Source organism: Capra hircus, chromosome 3 (genome assembly GCF_001704415.2).
Source record: "Capra hircus breed San Clemente chromosome 3, ASM170441v1, whole genome shotgun sequence".
In the NCBI taxonomy this organism is placed as follows: domain Eukaryota; kingdom Metazoa; phylum Chordata; class Mammalia; order Artiodactyla; family Bovidae; genus Capra; species Capra hircus.
In genome coordinates this window covers 15,615,466-15,636,113 of record NC_030810.1, presented here as the reverse complement: position 1 = coordinate 15,636,113, position 20,648 = coordinate 15,615,466, and the positions used below count along the sequence as shown (strand labels likewise).

At 54.2% G+C, this 20,648-nt stretch overlaps 2 protein-coding genes across 5 annotated transcripts in view; one reads left to right on the top strand and one right to left on the bottom strand.

The window, feature by feature from the left end:
• SLFNL1 (schlafen like 1) lies at window positions 2,864-7,950 on the top strand. Its single transcript, XM_013962863.2, has 4 exons — window positions 2,864-4,650; window positions 6,544-6,888; window positions 7,005-7,148; window positions 7,731-7,950. The coding sequence occupies exons 1-4, from the start codon at window positions 4,264-4,266 to the stop codon at window positions 7,857-7,859; spliced, it is 1,005 nt and encodes a 334-aa protein (XP_013818317.2). The 5' UTR covers window positions 2,864-4,263; the 3' UTR covers window positions 7,860-7,950.
• Window positions 10,249-20,648, bottom strand: part of CTPS1 (CTP synthase 1) — a 30,930-nt gene continuing 20,530 nt past the window's right edge. For 3 of the 4 annotated variants that reach the window (XM_018042505.1, XM_018042518.1, XM_018042523.1), the window contains 10 exons: window positions 20,481-20,569; window positions 19,275-19,369; window positions 18,541-18,603; window positions 16,337-16,380; window positions 15,212-15,308; window positions 13,989-14,044; window positions 13,794-13,890; window positions 13,106-13,250; window positions 12,417-12,508; window positions 10,249-11,125 (listed from right to left, as the gene is read on the bottom strand). In XM_018042505.1, coding sequence (XP_017897994.1) covers window positions 12,424-12,508; window positions 13,106-13,250; window positions 13,794-13,890; window positions 13,989-14,044; window positions 15,212-15,308; window positions 16,337-16,380; window positions 18,541-18,603; window positions 19,275-19,369; window positions 20,481-20,569 — 771 coding nt within the window. In that variant the 3' untranslated portion in view covers window positions 10,249-11,125; window positions 12,417-12,423. Of the gene's footprint in view, window positions 11,126-11,367; window positions 11,498-12,416; window positions 12,509-13,105; window positions 13,251-13,793; window positions 13,891-13,988; window positions 14,045-15,211; window positions 15,309-16,336; window positions 16,381-18,540; window positions 18,604-19,274; window positions 19,370-20,480; window positions 20,570-20,648 lie in introns of all 4 variants that reach the window. The other variant, XR_001917424.1, reaches the window with a different exon arrangement.

The following is a 20,648-nucleotide window of genomic DNA, read 5'->3' as shown; positions in this document are numbered from 1 at the left end:
CAGTAAGAAGCAGGCCTTTTCAGTGGGGTAGTCATTACAGAGCCCACAGTCACCCAGGACTATCCTTTGTTGCCCAGGTTGCAGCTCAGGTTTAAGGGGATAAGACATACCAGGGAGAAGTGGGGTTCACCTTGGCTTAGAAGTATCACACCCCAGGGCAGCCAGTAACTCCCCACTGCCATCCGCAGAGCTTCCAGGTCTGGGCAGGATGTGTCTACTAAGTCCCTGGCCTTAGGAAGCCCCACAGGAAGGGATGTGTACAGTCCATGCACTGCACTCCTAGACCAGGGGACTTAGAGTCGGGGCCGTTCTACTGTAAGCACTGTTTCCTTGAAATAGTCAACATTCCATTTTTATCTGGTTTCCAAGGGAACAGAACCAGAAAGGTAACCAAATGTCAAATTCTGCAGAAGAGAGGATTTGTTACCCTTTCATTCATGCTGCCCTAGCCCCTGGGGTCAGAATTGAATGTCATTTAAGAGAAAAAGCAAAAAACCCAGCCTAAACTTTTAAACTATTTCACAAAGCCAAGCTTTCTAATAGTGACCCAGAGTCATCCAAAGAAGCTGAAGCGGTCTCTGGCAGGTGAGGCCACACCGTTGACCCCAACAGTGCAGCCACCCAGAGAGCGGGAAGGCACGTGGGAAAGCAGGACTGAGCACAGAGGCCTCCCGAGAGCAGCTTCCCGTGCCCACCCTCATCGCCATAAGGAGAGACGTTGACTCTGGTGCTAAGGAGCATGAGGAAAGAAAAACCCAGGCCCTTTAGGAGAGAAGAGTCCAGGCTCCACTTAGGGCTGAATCCTTTGAGAACCTCTATGCCCTGTCCCCTCTCCCCTGTGACGACTCCCCACCTGCCAGCCACATCATGGCCTGTATCCCTGGGCTCTGCCGTCTCTCTTGTCCAGGCCATTAGTCCTGAGTGGAAGTGTCCACACCACTCCTCTTTGGTGTTTTGTGGACCAACCTGAGGCCCTTCTCTGGCCTGTGGCATTGGTGGGCCCAGTAGACACACTATTTCTGCCCTCATGCCCAATGCCATGACCCCTCAGAAGAAGCACAGGTGACATGCTGGTCATCTTTACAACCAAGACTGAAAGCATGGAAATCATTCTGCTTGAGGGACTCCAGACACTGTCTCCTCCCCATGTCGTCCCTCCACCTTTTGCAGTCTCCTTTAACTTAAGGGCCCAAGTCACCCCATCCCATCAGGGAAGCTCCACAGCTGGAAACCTGCAGGCCAAGTGAGAGAATGATGTATTTGTGCTTGGCCAGCAGCAACCAAAGCCACTGAGGATGGTTCCAGGGGCCAGCAGCCAATAGGTCCCAGGGTATAGGCACTGGGCCCGAGATACCTTTGGGCTGTGGGCCGACCCTCTCAGAGGATGGGCAGGAATCCACCAGCCACTGGTACGCAAGGGAGACTGGAGTGTTCCTGGGGCCAAAGGGTGAAGGCTGCCTCTATCTACACCCCGCCTTCCCCTGAGTCCCAGAGTTTGCTCTCCTGGCATCCTGTCCTCTCCAGCATAAGGCTGAGCTCAGTCCCTGCCCACACCCCACCCCTACCCCTCAGCTGGGGTTCCTAGGCAGCTTGCTCAGACATCCATGCTTTCTGTGGTGTCAGGGATCCCAGCCACGGGCGCCACCCAGTGGACACTCTCCAGGTAATGTGAGAAGAGCCCTATCTACAGCCTCCCTCTGCCCCTCATCTTTGGGCCCACCTCACATTCTTAAATTTAAATTCAAGAAGTCTTTTACCTCCAGTGCTAAGGAGGGTTATCACTAAGATCACAGACATCCTTAAGAGGACTGAAGGGAGCTGCTTGTTCCATAACACTGAACTCACGTCCGCCGCCACCTAGCTCCTACAAAGCTTGGGGTGCTGTAAATAACCCAGTTACATAGCAGTGCATTTCAGTATTTAAAATATCATTTTGAAAATGTATTTAGTACTTACAACGAAAGACAGTTTTTATTCCCCCGGCCAAAAAAAGATGGAACTGATGTTCAACTCACATAAGGTTAACAGAGCCCAGGGAAATACGTAATACAATCATTGAAAGACATTTCCAGTAAGAATGGGGAGAGATTTGGCACTCAAATCCGTTTGGGAAATTTCATGCCGAACAGCTGGTTGATAGTGAGGCCCCTGGAGAAGGATGTTATGTTCACGTTTGTTCTCTGGTACATGTCTCATCTGTCAGGGCACCTCTCCTGACCCTCTGTCAGTCTCTGCCTAACTCAACATGGCTTAACAGCCTAAATCAGCCACAGCCCCCCGCTTGTACACTTTCTGTGAGAACAGCTCATGATGGCAGAGTCTAGAAAGGCCTGAAGAGGAGGACCCCAGAGAGCTTAGAGCTGTTACCCCGTAACTCTCGGCATGACTGCAGAGATCAGGCAGCACTGGCTGCAGAGTCCCTCCCCAGAGCCTCACAGTACCACCTCTCAGGGCCTGGAGCCTCTTCTTGCCCCCACACCACAGTCGCTCAGGTTCCCCACCCAAGCCTCTGCCTCAGTCCCTCAGGGAAACAAAAATTCATTAGCATCTTCAGAACGGGCTGCTCAGAAGAGGAGGTCAACCTTTGCACCTGCCCTTGGACACCACCCTCCTCCCTGCACCCCATCAGAGCTTGCAGAAGCAGTGGGAAAGTGCTGCCTACATCTGCATCATGAAAAGCACCATCACAGGCCCCACCCACCCAAGAACGGATTTCTGCATTAATGAAGACCGTGTATCACCCGAATCTTGGTACCTGTCAAATAGCAGGTGACAACCCTGTCCTTCAAAAGAGATGGCAGTGCTTGACCTATTTCTCAGGGCTCTTCAGGACAGGAACCATCTCTGCAGCCCTGGAACCAACTGCATTCTGACCCCTGCTCAGGGAGCCTGGGATTGGTAACTGAGGTGGAAGATGAGGCCCAGTATGGGCACAAGGGCCTGGAGAGACCTGGCAGAGGGAGGAAGTGTGTCTTCAGCCCCTGGATTCTAGGAGCTGTCCGGAAGGAGCCCCCCACCAAGCTGCACAGGACATCTGTCTACATGGGGGTGGGGCGTCAGGGAGAAGTGTTCCTGACCCTCTTCATAGCCTGCCTGCTGGAGGCATTGTCGACTCTCCTGAGCTCACAGAGGTAGCTGCATAGGCCCCGCCCACTTCCCACAGCCCTGGCTTCCCCTCCTGAGCCAAGCCCCTAAGCGCCCTGGGGAGCTGCTGGCCAAGGGTCAGGGGTCTGTGGGAGCTGAGGGCTGGCACCTCCCATGCTCCCCCAGGAACCATCAGGACATGAGGGTCATAGGCCTTCCTCTTCCCCCTATTCCCGTTTGCCCTGAATGTCCCCACTCCAGCAGTGGTGGCCCCCAGACCCTGACTGCCTTAAGGATTCAATCTGAAAAGATGCAGGCCAGCCATACCTGCCACAGAGTCCGGAGGCTCGGTGTGTGTGGGTGAGTGGAGGGGCTGGTGTGTGCACAGCTCAGGAGCAAGGTCCCTGGCCTAGTGTGAGGTGGTGGGGGATGTACCCAAGGACCCAGCTCTGACCCTTCCTTGCTTCCTCTCCCTGGACCCAAACCGGAGGATTTGGTCGAGACAAACCTCCTCAGATTATATGTATATATGCAAACGCTGTTGTCCTGTGAGGGGCCGTAGCTTCCATCAGTGTACCCAAAGCATAAGAACCTCTCTCTAAACCCTCTGACCCAGCCTGACCCCTTCAGAGCCTCTGCTGGGCTCACACCAGCTTCAGAGCAGGCAAGAAGCCCAGGGGGTCCATGACTAATCCTCAGGGCCCTGGGTTAACGCCCTAGCCTGGGACTTCCTGAGGGAAGACAGGCCCGCTGAGGCCAATGACAGGATATGGGGGCCCCTCAGAGACCTGAGTTCTGCCTCTCCCCCTCTTTGGTCGTACTGCCTCAGTCTTCCCTTCTGTGGAAATGGAGTGGCAGGCACACACGCTCTGTTCGCTGGCTCAGCTCTGACTCCCCTCTTCCCTGTCCTAGGCCTTGGGTGGGGGGCAGGGCCCTTCCTGCTGGCTCTCTGCCCACCCTCTCTCTCTCTCTGGCCCTCCTCAGCCCCTGTCAATCTGTGAACCTCCCCGAAGCCTCGGCCTCCCCGAGTTCCCTGGGAGGCCCTGGGCCAGGCTGAGAGCCCAGGCCCTGGGAGGAGCAGCCAGTGGTGAGGAATCCTAGAAGCCCCTCCAGGGGAGGCCCCCTCCAGAGACTCCCAGGAAGAGACCACCAAAACACAGGCGCCCCCTGACCCCTGCCATGGAGCCCCCAGGCAAGCAGCCCCTGCGGGAGCTTCCCCCAGAAGAGCCCCCGCCTGAGGACTCGGGTGCCAAGGCAGCTCCCAGCAGGCATGTTCTCTACGTGGGCCACCTGAACCCCCAGTTCTCTGTGCCGGTCCTCACCTGCCTGCTGAGAGACGCCCTGGAGCGTCTTGAACTGCCAGTGGCGCGAGAGCACATTGAGGTCGTCCGGCGGCCACGCCAGGCCTACGCGCTGGTGCAAGTGGCCACCCCCAAGGACACCCTGGCCTCCCTGCCCCAGCGCCTGCACACGGCCTGGGGGCAGCACCATATCATCAAGGAACTGGTGGCCCGCGGGAAGGAGCCGGTGCTGGGTGAGGGCCGGGAGCCTTCAAACCACCGAGAGGTAAGCAAGGCTTCCCGCAGCAGGGGGCCTGCCAGCCCCAGAGCCTCCCTCGAGAGAGGCCTCAGTGTGGATGGCCTTGCCCGGTGGGCGTGAGGGATGTCTTTGAGGAACTGGGGACAAATTGGCAAACTGGGGCTTGCTACTCAAATAACCATGGTCCCAGAGGGACAGTGACCCTTGGAGCTTGCCTCCAGCCTGGAAGCAAGTGAAAGCCTGAGTATCAGACCCTCCCTGCGTCCATCTACAGCCAGCAGGTGGGTTCGGCCAGGCCAGGCCCAAGCATATACAAGAGTCCTGGCCTTCTCCTTGGCCGAGTTCATGCACTCAGTTGACACACACCTGCTCTGGTGGGCAGCACAGTGGAGAGTAGGGCTTGACCCTGCCCTCGGGGAGCCCTGCTTCTATGAGCAGAGCCAGACCCTTCCAGGGCGGTGGAGGGGGAGGCAGCCTGGAACTGGAGAAGGACCCAGGAAGGTCCTCACTGATCTCTGAGGACAGATTCCCCAGGGAGTGAAACCCAGGCTGGGGCTTAGGCAATGGGACTGACTCCATCAAAGGACATCCCTAGCAGAGGGATGGGGCACATACCAGGAGCCCAGGTGAGGGTGGCGGCATTTGCAGGGTGGTTGGTGGCTGTCCTGGGGTGGGGACTGATGAAGAAAATCAGGCCGGAGGGCAGGGCTATGAGACCTCAGCAGTGCCAGAAAAAGTGGGCTTTTGTGGGAGAGGAGGGAACAGTCAACTCACTTTTTGAATTCTCCTCCTCCTTGAATTTTGAATTCTTGAACTGAATTTCCTTCTGGATGAAGCCTCCATGACATTTAAACTGTCGCAGAGCTACATGGGCTTACATTTCAAGACCTGTGGCCTGATGGCACGTTTATATGACACTGAAGCTGCTCTCAAGTCTCTGCTAAGCTTGTCTTCTCTGGGAGCTGCTGGTAGGGCTGGGAATGGCTCTCATCACCACCCCAGCCCGCACTGAGCTCCCAACCCTGGAAGCTGCTTTTGGAGGCTGAAAGGCAGCAGGGAACCAGGGAAGGGTTTTCAGCACAGCTTGACTGCGGGACTTGGATCTGGGGTCAGCGAGAGAATGGATAGGACGAGGACGTGGAGGCAGGGAGTCGGACGGCGAGACCTAGACTGGGGCAGTGGCCCTGAGCAGGCTGCTCCTGGAGCCCTCACACAGCAGAAACCACGGAAGGGACTCAGGAAGGCCCAAGGATGGGAGAGATTCAGGCCCGGATCAACCAGGCTTTCAGGGAGACTAGGAAATGGGTGGGATCTTTGGGAGGCCCTCTCAATTCAGAGACCTGCAGCTGTGTCACAGGGGACCTCAGGGCGCTTAGGCATCTTCCAGAATGATCCAACCCTGTGTCTTCTAGGCCGATGCAAAACCCGAGGGCAGAGAGCAGCTGCAGGTGTCCCAGCTCCTGCTGGAAAGGAGAGCTCCTCCCCCACAAGCCTCCCATGGTTCACCTGGGAAGAGGGCGGAGCACTGGCTGCTTCAGACCCTCGATCCACAGGGTTTCCCACATTGGCCCCGGCATGGTGGGCAGAATTAGGCCCCTCCGACCGGGAGGGGCATCAGGATGCCCTGTGTGGGCTGGGCCCCGGGGGGCGGGGGTTGGAGGGGAGGAGGGAGATGGGGGTTCTGGCCGCCTGTCCCTCCGGATTGGCTCCTAACTCTTGCCAGGAGCATACACCCTGCTCTTGCCCCCACCCCCACTCCAGCAGGAAGAGGAGAGTGGCCCCAGCCCCGGCCTGGTCCTGGGCTCCAGCCCTCCGCGAGCCAGGCCGGCCCGACCCCTTCCCACCCGGGCACTGGGTCCGCAAGGAGTCTCCCCCAGCTGGCCCAGCGGCACGCGCTCAGACAGCGCCATCACGCACCAGGGCATCCTGGGCCAGGAGCGCCTCTTCCAGGGCGCCTTCCTGGGCAACGAGACGCGCAACCTGGAGTTCAAGCGCGGCGGCGGCGAGTACCTGAGCCAGGCCTTCAAGCACCACTTGCGGCGCTACGTGTGCGCCTTCCTCAACAGCGAGGGCGGCAGCCTGCTGGTGGGCGTGGAGGACAGCGGCCTGGTGCAGGGCGTCCGCTGCAGCCACCGCGACGAGGACCGCGTGCGCCTGCTGGTGGACTCCGTCCTGCAGGGCTTCAAGCCCCAGGTCTTCCCCGACGCCTACAGGCTCACCTTCATCCCCGTGGTCAGCACCTCCACCACCGACACCCCTCTCAAGGTGAGCCCTGCCCCCAGGCTGCCCGGGGGCCAGCGAGGCAGGGCCGACGCCAGGCGGGGCGGGGGCCGCACGCTGTCCGGTGCGGCGCCCGCAGAGCTGCCGTTGCCCTTCCCAAGGTGATCCGCCTGAGCGTGCAGGCTCCCAAGGCCCAGGCCGAGCCGCAGCTCTACGAGACCGACCAGGGGGAGGTGTTCCTGCGGCGGGACGGGAGCATCCAGGGCCCGCTGTCCGTGCGCGCCATCCAGGAGTGGTGCAGGCAGGTGGGTGGCCCAGGCCGGCGGGGAGGGGGCCCCTCAGCCATTCACCAGGCAGGCCTGGGGTCGTCAGGTTTCCCACCAGTGCTCCCACGGGGAGCAATAAGCCCGCTGCATCCCAGATTCCTCTGCAGTGTAACTGGAGGAGCAGGGAGAACAGTGTCAAAGCTTTAAGACAAACCCAAGAACTGTGTACTGCACTTGCGGGAGGTCCTTAAGCTAGGAGTGAGTGCTTAAGTGAGTGCTGGACACAGCCCCAGGGAAAAGCTTTCTCAAGAGGGGAACATCAGGTGACACAAAAACAGAGGAGGGCGAGGGCGGACAGGACAGGGCGAGAGGCTGCAGAGGGCGAGTCACCCCAGGGTCTGGAAGGCTGGCAGGACTTTGCCCAAGACCCCAGGGCTGCTTGGTCAGGGAACCTGGCTTCTCCACCGACCAGGCCCAGGGTGGCGCCCAGTGGCCTGGAGCAAGCACCCCCCCACCCCACGACCACTTCCAGGCTCTCTGGGCCTCGCCTCCCTCCCATCAGTTCAGCCCCGGGTCTCAGCCATCCTCAGCTCAGACCTGGCTTCTCCCGTGTCCCCTCAGAAGTGGATGGCTGAGCTGAGCAAGCTGGAGGAGAGGCTGCAGGCGCTGACGGCCGAGAAGGAACAGCTCCAGCAGCAACTGCAGCAGCAGCAGCACAGGCCCGTCTCCTGCACCTGCTGCGTCTTGTGAGGGCCCAGTGCCCCACCTGGAACATGTGGGGCTTTCCTGCTTGACCCTACATTGCCCCCAATAAAACCAGTCTGGGCTGCTCAGAGATGGACAGGAACACTGCATTTCCTGGCTCCTACGACACCGTGCACGCAGGCTGGTCCCCACGTGGCGTCAGTCCTGAGCAGACCCTGGGCTGTGTAGCTGAGAAACTGCTCTCAGCATGAGCCCTCCCCCCAAATCCCACCCCAAGGGGCCTTACTTTCAGAAAGAACTGGGCCAGTGCACTCCCTGGGCTGGGCTGGCAGGGACTGTCCTTCTCCCTGAAGGGCTCGTGTAGCTCAGGCTGGGGTCCCTGAACTCCCAACGGCTAGGCAGGGCCAGAAAAGGATTCATCTTGGGAAAGCTCTTCTGCAGATGGCACGTGGCTAACTGTTCCAGCTGACAGACCACCCTGCAGCCCCTCCCCTGGCTTGCTGGGATTTGGGACTAAAAGCTCTTTAATAAATTACATGCACCCAGGCCAGAATGGTTCTTTCTAGAACATTTGGCTGGTTGGTTGCAACTTGGTCATGAGTCCCATGCCCAGCCCACCTCTGTCCAAGAGAAGCCCTGGGCTCCTCCCCACAGAGAGCTGTGAGGGAAGGAGCCTGGATGTTTGGGGTCCAGTCCATCTCAGCTTGAAGACCGGGTGCTGTGCTCAGTTGCTCAGTCGTGTCTGACTCTGCGACCCCATGGACTGTAGGGCTCCTGCCAGGCTCCTCTGTCCATGAGGATTCTCCAGGCAAGAATACTGGAGTGGGTTGCCATCCCCTCCTCCAGGGAATCCTCCCAGCTCAGGGATAAAACCCAGGTCTCCTGCATTACAGGCAAATTCTTTACCAGCTGAGCTGCCAGGGAAGCCCTGAAGACCAGGTATCTTAGGGCAAATCTACAGGACAATAGACAGGGCAGCTGGTCCCGATTCTCTCCAGCACCAGCACAGGAAGGACACGTCTGACTTCTACTCTATGCACCCTCCAGCCACCAGAGAGGATTCCTGCTCTGGCTGTTTCCCCTGCCATCTCTACCAGCAGAGCCGGGGACTCTGCAAAGCCAGTGTCTGACCATGCCATGCTTAGGTTCAAAGTCTTCCATCTCATCAAAAGCAAAGCACCACGGCACTCAGGGTTGCTCCATGAAGGCAGACCCTGCCCAGATCACCAGGGATGAAGAGGAGGACAGGGAGTGGGCCCAGCTCCCTCCCCAAGAAGTCCTGGGCACTGGGTGGCCCATGCCAGGCGTGAAGGCAACCCTCTTGTGCCATCTCCGCTATAGCCCGCGGCCCTGGTACCATCCTGTCTCCGGGGTGAAAGGCTAGTGGGGCTTGGCAGGCCCCAGAAAGTCATTCTGGTGGTCCTGTTTCTAGATTACGTAAGCAGCCCGCACTTAACTGGCTGGTGGAGGCCCACTCAAAGCAGCGGGGGCACAGCTGACCCCGCGAGGTTTTACAAACTGCCCACCAACTGTGTCCTCACTGTTGGAGGGAGCTGCTGTCACCAAGAGGCATCAGAGCCTTCCGTCTGGGGACTGGCTTTTATAAAAAAAACTGCAGACAGACAGGAGAAGAGGTCAGAATTCACCCAGTCAGTCACATTCAGAGTTCCCAAACCAGTATGGAGTCCTCTGTAAGTGAAGAGGCCATGAGACTCGCCGACAGAGGCAGCTGGGTTGGCCTGGGTCAGAGGGCGGTGCTCCCACAGGCTTCTAGGCCTCCGCCGTGATGGTGGCCTTGGGCTAGCGGGTGGAAGGCAAGAGGGAGCCTGCCTCCTTCTTGGGTCTCCCTGATGAAGGAACGGGGCCAAATGGTGGGAAACATTTTTCTCCCAACCCCCGGCTTCTCAAACGTCAACAAGCAAAGGCTACTGACCTCTGATGAGCAGCCCAGCCTAAGCCCTGGGCCTCGGCCTCAGACACACTACAGAGGAGCCAGCTCCCAAGCAAGTGTGCTCGGCAGCCAGAGGGTGGGTGGGTGGTCCCAGTGTCACCATTGTGCCATGAGGAGCACGGATTCAGGGTCTCGATTTTCACTTTGGAGGAGAATCCAAAGGACAATGACCCGCATTCAGAAGGCCAGGGCGGATGAGGCAGGCAGGCTGCTTCTGGTCTACACCCATCAAAGGGACTAGCCTCCTTCATAAATACTTGAATGTCTATATGCTGAGAACCTAAATTTGAAGCCTTCTGGGGAAATTCTGGTTCCTATTAGGCTCCTCTCTTAGTTTTTAAACAAAACTATCAGATCCCCCACCTCAGGCTGCTCCCTGTGGGGAGAGCCTGGCACTGAGCGAGTTCAGGGGTCACACGTGGCCGGCACTGTGCTCCAACGGCTCCCATCTGGCCGTGACATGAAGAGCACGACAGCAAGGTGTGTTTCTTGCTCTGCATTATTTATTTAAGTTAGAGTATACACCGAGTCCAGCCAGGATATATAACAGGCACGCAGCTCCGCCTGTCGTTACACCACATTAAGAAAATAGCTTTTCATATTGCATTCCAACCGGAGTAACACCATTCTGGAAGGAGACAGTCCCCTTGAGCAAAGCTGTCTACATAAGAGAGGGGTTTAGAGGGAGTGTTCCGAAAAGATCCTTTGTTCTTTGTTAAGTGACCCCTTGATGCAAGGAGTGATTCTGGAGGGAACTCGCGGCCAGAGGACAGGGATTCAATACCCTCAGACTTCAGGGAGACAGAGTTCTTGCCGTCTCGTGTGATGCCAAACTGACTGTCCTGAGCAAATCCCAGCCGTGGTTGCCACAGAGAATCCCCGGCGCAGAACGGAGCCGACCCTCTGTCTCTGGTTTCCCTCTTCCTCGTGGCAAGGGGTGCCCTTGGGTTCTGGCACCAGGTCATGACCACAGCTGGACTCACCCCTCACGCCTACTAGACCGCATGGCACACCTCTTATAAGGGCCCCCAGGGAAGGAACAGCTGCACACGAGAAGCCACAGTGATGCAGGGTGGCCGCAGAAGCTCTGTGGCCAAGGGCTGCCCCGGCGCCCGGCCCTCACCCGATCGGCCCCAACATCCTGCCCCTCGTCCGAGGCTGGAGGACCACAGAGGAGAGCGCGGACACCCGTGCGGGAGCTGGTCCACACAGTAGGACATCAAGTCACAGTCTCCCTGGATCCCTCCCCCATAATAAAATAATCTTAATAAAAACATAATTTAAAGGAAGTGTCAAAAGCTGAGTGTAAAATCAAAGCTGTAAACTCCTGAAGTCCAAAGGCTCTCTTCAAGAATTATCCCTGTTTAAAAAAAAAAAAAATTGAGGAATTAATTATAGGATGCATGTTAAAATACAAAACTGAGAATTTGTTGTCAGCTGCTGTGTTAAACTGCCTGGTTTTCATTGAGGACCAGTACTAGGAGCCTAATTCGAATCACTAGAAGCTAAATTTCAGATCCCTACAGAATCACATGGACGCCACCTCTGCCCCAACACAAGCAGTGTTTTCCAGCACGCCAGTCTCCTCACAGTGCCACTCACAGGGGATCTCCACTTGGGGCGGCAGTTAGACACTCCATGTAACTGACCAGGCATCTGCCCCTGTACCGTTACAAAGCTTCCTTTCTTTCCAGGGCAGGTACGTAGACTATCAGATTGCCTACAGCAATACCTGGTGAAGATGAATGAATACGTGAGTGCTAAATGCTCACCCGGCAGAGAAGGCAACCAACTACCCCCACCCCGACCCCCAATTCAGACCTCCTTCTCACGCCTGCCCACGTGGCTACGGTCATCACAGGCCAAGCAGCTGCTCAGCATGACTGCGCCCATGAGACCACGCCTGCCGGTGGAGAGGTCCCCGGGTGGGGAAGGCACCTTCCCATGCCTGAGGCAGGACCTCAGCTTCCCTGTGGTGGCAGCCCCCGCACACCCCTGGTTCTCCTTTAGAACCCCCAGACACCCGGCTGACACCCCAGCCCCCTTCTGAGCAGGTATTTCTGCCGAGTGTTCACGCAGTTAGCTTCATGGGATTTTAGACAATTCTTGGCAGCTGCCCACAGTTACTGCACTTTATAAACTTTCCAAAGGGTCACAAAAGACAAATATTCCAAGTTGTTCAATAACTGCTCTGATTTTAATGTATTTCCAGAATAAGCAAGCACCACAAAAGTGTTGTATGTATTGGTTTTAAAGCACTTCCTGGTGAAAACTTGAGGGTCTGCAGAAATGACAGCATACTGTCACGCCTGTCACCTCCTTCAAGATCTCCAAGTTTATGGCTACATGAAATACCATGGCTCTAAGAATCCAGTTCCCCCAGGTTAGGTCAGATCAGCACCTGAAAGGAGCATTCAGCCAGACGACAACTGCCCCATGCCTGGTGTTGCCCCAGTGGAGCCCCCAGAGCAGGGCGGGTAGATGTACTCTAACTGTGGGGGGCCGGGTCCTCACCCTTTTGATGCTCACCATGACCTGACCACTTGTATCCTCTGGCAGATACAATCTTTCAACACTAAACTTTCATGATGCTCTTACAATTCTGGTGTCACCACCATTTAAAACAAAACAAGTTTCAAAGTATCACTTACGTTGCCATCAGTCGTGATTTATTGACGGAAACTTCAGTTCAGTGATTTCAGAGTCAGGGGAGCTGCTCCCACTTCTGTCACTGTAGGTGTCCCTGTAGAATTCAGATGGTTTATTCATCGGCTTCCACCAAACACTCGCTTTACTTCCCTGATTCTGCAGCCACCACGGCACCCACAAAGGGATGCTTGTCTGCTCACAGCAGAAATCAAAGACATTATATATTTAGCAGAAAGCTGCAGGAGGATTTTCTTCTTGTTATGAAAGATATACATTCGCTTTGTATCTCAGTCATGATGGTTAGAGACCCACCAAGACAGGGTTGTTCCCAACCAACACAGCAGTGGCGCATGAAATCCCCCCAGGCTGTGGCCGAGGCAACCCCCTCCCCACCACCTCCCCGTGAAAAAAAACACAGTTCCCCACGGGCCACAAGGCCCGAGATGGGATCCTGGAGCCCAGGCGCTGCAGAAGGGGACATGGCCACCATGCCGGGGGGCAAGGCCAGGGGCGGCACAGAAGCAGCCTGAGAAAACCCCAGGGAAGGAGAGGATACTTGTGTGTCAGTGTGAGAAGCAGGGTCCCAGCAAGGCTCCACAGTCCTGTGGCTTTGCTCATCACCGATGGTGTGGGGACGGCTCTCTGTAAGAAATCAGTGACCTCCCAAGGGACTAGGGGAACGCAACCTCACCTGGGCGAGAGCCTGCAGCCTTTCTGGAGGTAATGCGGGAGCCTCCCCACGGAGGCTAGGAGGAGACCAAAGTACGGTGGGGAAGGCTTGATAGGTCTGGACAGAAACTCAGGGTGATACTGCACTCCAACGAAAAAGGGATGATCTGAAACAGAAGCGCAGAAGAGCCAGCTTCACTGTGTGTCCGCAGAACATGTGGAAGATGGGAAAAAATCTTGAATGATCCATGTTTCTGCAGACCCTAAAATCATCTGAAAACAACTTATCTGGAGCCTGGGTAGAAGCAATCACAAAGCACAGGAGATGTGATGCCCCTGACCTGCAGATGAAGTTGACCCCTCCTCTGCAGGTTCTGCCACCCCGATTCTCACCCCCACACCCCAGCTCCCTGACTTGAGCAGGATTGAGTCCTGCAGGTCACGTGAGATTAGACTCCCGTACGAAGTCTGAGCTCTCATTCTGGAGAACAAGAACATGAAGCCAGAGGTCAAGCGGATGCCTAAGGAAGGCCTTGGTGGGAGGCTGAGTCCCCCAGGGCTCCAGAACCTTGTCCCCAAGAGCCCTCCCCTCCCCAGGCGGCACGGCTGCCTGATCTGGTGAGGTCAAGGGCAACAATTTATATTACTGTGTTTTTCCCACATGCCAAGAAAACCTGTTTCCCACTAAACACAACTACCCAAGCAAGCACCTTCCAACTCCACAATTTCCATTCTCTCTCCTTCAACATCTTGGCCAACGAACTTCAAGCCTTGCTCCTCCAAACACTTTTTCAAGACTGGATTCACCTGTGAAGCATGAAGAACAGTTTTGCTGGGCTCTCAGCTGTGTTTCCAGAGTAACAGGAAGGAGAAAATGTCAAAGGTCACAGAGCTCACATCCTCACCTCAAACCTGTGGCGGTGCCTCTCTTCCAGGTAATCTGGATCTCCGTAGAGTTTCCCTGGGAAAAAACCCATGTGACATGAAGGACCCTGATTTCACAAAGGCGTCCATTCACACCACATCCTGCCGCCCAGGTTGCCTATTCTCACCTACACGGCCAGGCCCTTTGAAAGTTATTTCTGTGACTTTGCTGCCAATCCCCACTGCCTGCTCTAGCAGCACAGTTCAGATTCTTGGGCTTTTGATTCTTTGCAACTAAGAAAAACTAACAGAAACGGACTTTTACCACCATCCCTCACACGTGACTACAGAGACACCGGGGTTAAGTTAGAGCCACTAAGGTTACCCAGCGCCTGCTGTTCCCCGGGAACGAGAGTGGCATTTGCCCACAGGTGAATTCCCAGAGCCAAGTGAGACCCCCCAAACCACAGGAGCTTAGAGCCAGAGGACTGGATGACCACCTACTCAAGTGACTCAAATTACGCAGCCTCCAAACCCCGGACAGATGTATAGGTGCTCTGCCAACAGTGACAGAGTTTCCCCAGTGGAAGAAAAAGCAAATCCAATCTAATAAATTCCTAAATATCTTAAATTTCCCCTAAATCTTTAGCACATGTTAGTTATTGCTGCTGTTTGTCACTAAGTCATATCCGACTCTGCAACCCCACGGAGCCAGCCAGGCTCCTCTGTCCATGGGATTTTCCAGGCAAGAATACTGGAGTGGATTGCCATTGCCTTCAAGGGATCCTCCCGACCCAGGGACTGAACCCACGTCTCTTGCGCTGGCAGGCAGACCCTTTACCACTGAGCCACCAGGGAAGCTCACATTATGTTAGTACATCTAGAATAAAATCTGTTTAGGTTGAACCAGGTGAAACTGCCATTTCTGTAAGATAAGTGCTCGACATCTGCCATTTAAGTGCTCGACATCAGCAGTTTTATCCACTTTGACCTAATAAGACCGGGAAGTAAGACTGCCATGGATTTCCCCTAAGGGACTCATTCTGGTGAGTGGTCCACACCCAAAGTTCCCCCAGATCCCCAGCTGTACTGCCTGTGACCTACGAGCATGGTGCTAACTTAGGCTATTACAGTGCATCCTAAGGAGTGTCACTGGGAAAGAAGTAAAGAACTGCCAAAGTAAGAACAAAGCTGTAAATGCCGGCCTGGCTGTAGCACCGGGACGTGCGTCCGGCAGGCTGGGCTGGAGGTAGGCCGCTCTTACTCATGACAGAGTTCTTGGTCTGGAACAGAGTTCTCCTCTTGCCCAGCCGCATGGTTCCACCCATCTGGCCAGGGTTGTGTTCCGGCATGTCTATGACCTGGAGATGTTCCAAAAACAAACATGTGCTACCAAACCCTGCCTCAGTTAGGAGACAGACCGCCCGCACTGAGTGAAGAGAGCCTGCAAGGAGGTCCAGCCTTTCCTTAGAAGAGATGCTTGTCAGAGGAAAATGTCTCCTGATGGCCATTCTTAAACCTATTCCGGGTGAGTGTTTCACCCTTCAGCCTGTCCTCCTGAGTCACAGGACTGGACACTGCTGCCCCCTGCCCTGGCCATTCCTGCCCTGGTACTTTGGACCCCAAGGGCCTGTTCTAATAAAGACTGACACAGTAGCGTGGACACAAGACCAGACGTGTTATCACACGTCTCCTCCACTAGACTGACAGCTGCTCGAAGGAAAGGGATGCTCTTATAGGGCTGGTCAGGAACCGGGAGGAGCTTGGCGAATGTCTGCGGGACTAAGAGGACCTTTTCTGGGCTCCCCCACCTCCCCGAGGTTCCATGTCTCAAAACCTTTGCTCTTTTCTCCCTGTCACGCCTGGGCTGGGGATTCAGTGACAAATGAGGGCACTGTCTGCACCCCATGAACCACATTCTTCTGATGGGAGATTTAACACGAGGAATGCCAGCCTCCTGGGGCTTGGGCCCATGTCAAACAATCAGTCCTAAGTTCCAGCAGTTCTTTACTAAGACGGCCATCTCTCGGGGTTGCTGGGGATTAAGTGATACAAAGAAGTGAGCAAGTGCCTGGTATGTAATAAATGCCCACGTAAGTGTTTCGTGTCAATATTGTTCTAGAGCGTTCCTGGGAATTACTTAATCAGGAACCCCTACTGCCACCCCCAGTTGGCTGAAGTGGCACCTGTCTTAAAAACTTCCTGTGGCTAACTGCGAAGAATAGTGAGAAACCACGTGATGAAAACAGTTCTTCCTTCCTAGCTGGGACATCTGCAAGCCTAAGTGCTCAGGGTCCTCCAGAATGAACCCAGTGGTCTCATTTCCCGTCTCCAGCCCTCAATCACGCTCGCAACATCCCTTCCACACTCTTCCAGACACAGGACTCACCACGGGATGATTGGTGTTGGGGTCAAACTCTGTAGAATTGGCATCTAAAAAGCCAAAATACTTTTGTTACAAAAATAGGTACAACCAAACAGATTATTTAACAGTTTCATTCCTAGCTCTAAGTCACAAATTCCCTCCTCAGCTTAGTTATTCAGTGACGAGAACCAAAACCAGGGATAACATTCTCAAGATACAAGGGCACTCAACAAAGGTGAATTGTTTCCCATTGTATCTGTAACTCTCTGGGAAGTCAAGCTGTACAAAATGGCAAAATCAAATCAATGGCATAACCTGATAACCTTTACTCAGATAGTGCATCCTTTTGATGACTCCTAGACTGTCTCTCTCTCCCAGGATCTCTCCTTGATGTGCAAATACTGTTTCTTCTACGTTTCTTTCATCCTCAGCATCTTACACATTGTACTACCCAACTGCCTGACTCAAGAGCTAAATCAAAAATTTGATTTCAAAACCCAAATATCCTTTCTATCCTTTACTGAATTTACCATCTGACTATAAGGGAAAGCACTGAAGACTAAAATAGGAAGAACCCAGTCCCTGGCACCCGGCACTGTCTGTCTGCTTGCTCTTTCTGTGCATCTGTGAGCTTTCATCCCCCTCCAGGGCCTAACCTGGGGCCAGGTCTCAGATGCAGGGAAGCTCATCTCCAGGTCACCCACCCACCTGGGGACCCCAGTGGGTGCAGCAGCAGGAGGTGATGGTTGTGCAGGGGTTCAGGGCGCCCGAGGGCCACCTCGAGTGGTAGGTGGTAGGACAGAGCTCAGAAGCCAGCACCAGGCCGTGCTGCCTACAGAACCGAGCCGCTGCCTCCTCAGGGTTCCTCTGAAAATCTGTGACAGCGAGCTGGCCCCTGGGAACCCCTCGTATTTGGTAAAGCCAGGCTGTGTTCTATTCCTCAGGTCACTTTGCTGATTCTGCTTAGAACATATAAGGATCCGGTGGCTGCGATGGGATCACTGTGCCCCAGGATTCACACCACGTGTGGTCCCCTCCTCCCTCCGATGATGGCTCAGCCATGGGACACTTGGTAAGGGCCTACACAGCAGGCCAGGTGGTCGCCACGCCCTGAGGAAGCTCGGCTGAACTGGTGGACAATGAGACTGTCCCTCTGCCTCTGCCGGGCAGAGTTGAAAGTAGGGCAGGCTGAGTTGAGACACACCACACACTGAGCAGGAAACCACACACGAGTCCACTCGAACCACAGAGCCCTGAGAAACAGGAAGCCACTGCTGGAAGCCACCGAGTTCCCGGTGGTCTGGAAGCAGCAACACAGTGTAACCGGGCCAGCGTTAGGGAGCGCTTCCTATCGCCAGGCGCTGTGCTGGGCCCATTTACAGGTGGCATTTCACTCAGCTCTCACAACCAAGTGAAGCAGGTTACCACTACCACCACCATTTTACAGGAGAGACAGAGGTTCAAAAAGGCTAAGATAACCCACAGTAATAAAGGGACTTCCCTGGTGGCTCAGTGGTGAAGACTCCACACTCCCAGTGCAGGGGGCCCGGGTTTGATCCCTGGTCAGGGAACTAGATCCCACACACGCAACTAAAGATCCCGCCTGCGGCAACTAGGCGTGCATGCGTGCTCAGCCGTGTCCAACTCTTGCAACCCCATCGACTGTAGCCCCCCAGGCTCCTCTGTCCGTGGGATTTTCCAGGCAAGAATACTGGAGTGGGTTGCCATTTCCTCCTCCAGGGGATCTTCCTGACCCAGGGATCAAATCTGCATCTCCCACATTAGCAGGGGGGTTCTTTACCACTGAGTCACCTGGGAATTCCCTAAGACCTGGAGCAGCCAAATAAATTTTTAAAAAAAGAAGGGCAAAATTTGAGACCAGGTCTAATCAACACCAGAGCCCAAGTTCATAATATTTGCACAGGCTCACACTGGCCAGAGTTGGTTTCCTTGCCGTGTGCCAGTTCAGGGTCCACAGCCATGGTGACGGGAGTGTGGGCATCTCCAGAGAAAGGTGCAAGGGCAGAGGCGGCTGGCTCACCATGCTCCCTCCTCCAGTGGCTAGTGGTTCCCCTGGAGGAGGGCAGTGTTTTCTGTTGATACATTCAGCAGCTTCCCTTCGCGGTGGCTGTGAGATACTGGGAAACCAAGCCTGGCCTCCATGGCCCCCACTGTCCAACAGGCACCAGGAACATTCCAGTGAGAATTTAACACAAGTAGACACTTACCTTGCCATCCCAGCACATTTCTTGAAAATTCAACCACTGCCAGCTGCATTCCTAAGCACACACCTTCCAGATAGAGGGAAAGCAAATGAAACTCCATTGAAAAGGGAGTCCCCACACTTCCAACCCGCCTGCGTGGACGTGGCACGCTGACTGTTCACAGAATTCCAATGACAAACTTTCATAATTTTCTGCTATAAACACGCAACCCCCTGCTATGTTTTATCTATAACAGATTTCAAACGTGGGGTTTAAGTGTATACGAAGATTTCAGGTTTTAGAGTCATGTGATCTTAGAAATAATATTCTCTTCAGCACTTTAAAATTCAAGTTTTCTTATCCTCTCTCATTAAGTTCCCACTTAAAATGGATCATGCTGAATATGACTGAAATTTACAGCACCAGGAAGCATCCAAAATCACTCTGCCCAATTAGACAGCTGGTGTTCCAAACAAGGATATAAAACCCAGTCTCACATGTCCTGCCAAACAGCTGGTTTCAGTAAATGGACAAGATTTCCTAATTGCTATTTCATTCTCTCAGAAGTCCATAACAATGACATGGAGCTCAAGTTTTAAATGTTCATTTTAAAAAGGAGTTTAGATTTCTCAAAAACAGAACCCAAAGGCTTCTACTTGAGCTGCTATCTGGAGAGACAGCATTTATGTTTGATTCTCATAATCTCTGTTTATTTACAGGCTCACGGGGCACTTTTTCTTGTCTTTCCTACTCCTTACCCAAAAAAGGCTTCTTCTGTTTCCGAGCCCAGGAGATGGCTTGGATTTTTCCTTCAGTCCCTCGGACACCAAATCCTCCTGGAACCAGCACGCCACTGTGCAAGAAAGCACACCACAGGCAGCCCCTTTCCACCAAGTCCAGCTCCCGGAAACCACCCGAGGGGTCACTTCCAAGACACTGACGCCCTGAAGTCACTCCAGCTCTGAGGACTGTGATTTCAACCCTGCCCATGACTTGTATAGAAGCACTATGGACTTGGAAAATGCACACAAAAGCATCCACTCTCCTTCCTAGTAACATCAAGAAAATGCTTATAACCAGGAAAAAAAAAGATGGCATATGTATCTGTAATGCCACTACTGCACAGTATTTGTCCCAGGCAGGGATTCTTCCCTAAGTTTGCAATTTTTTTTTTTTTAAACCCCTCGGCTCCCCCGAGTAGGAAGGGGGCCTTTCCTGGTCAGTCAGCGCCACACTAACCATAGCTGTATGGCTCTGTAACATTCTGGTTTTTTTTTACTGTTATATTAGATAATAGCTGCCAGAAAAAAAAGAAAAAAAACCCTATTTATGAAATTCTACTGATGGACCCTCATCAAATGGTCTGAATGAAAAACCTTTTATAAGCCTCATCCAGAGAATCCCCTGGTGGTCTAGTGGTTCGGATTTGGCACTTCCACTGCTACGGCCTGGGTTCAACCCTTGGCTGGGGGACTGAGCTCTCATAAGACTCAAGGCACCAGAGGGGATTTTTTTTTTAATTAAAAACAGTCTCATCTAAAGATGCATACAGTAAACATTATCAGTGAAGTTAGAAGTAGTCTGCTTCATATTAACTACACTAATAAGCTGTGGAACTTCCTCGGTGGTCCAGTGGTGAACACTTCACCTTCCAACGCAGCGGGGACAGGTTTGATCCCTGGTCAGGGAGCCACGATCCCCAGATGCCTTGTGGCCAAAACACCAAAACATAAAAACAGCCATACTGCAACACAAACACTTTAAAATGGTCCACATCAAAAACATCTTTTTAAAAAATTGATAAGCTATCTTTTTGTGAGGCTTCAGTCCTCCAGGGTGTAGCCCTTTCAACAATTAAAAGACATTTAAACAATCAGATCATCTGTCCCCACCAGAGAGCACACACTGTCTTCATGAAGGCACACCTCAAGCCCCTGAAAGCAAAGGTAGAGAGTTCTGCTTACTGAGCGCTGCAGAGCTTCTGCCAGGCCTCGTGGTAGCGCACCGGCTCCTCTTGCAAGGTGCTGTGCTCCAGGTCCGTGGAATCTACGTACTGGGCGCGGGCAGAGCGGAGAGAAAAGAAGCGGGCTCGTGACTCCTACGCACGTTCTCTCCTGACCTCTAAACAATGT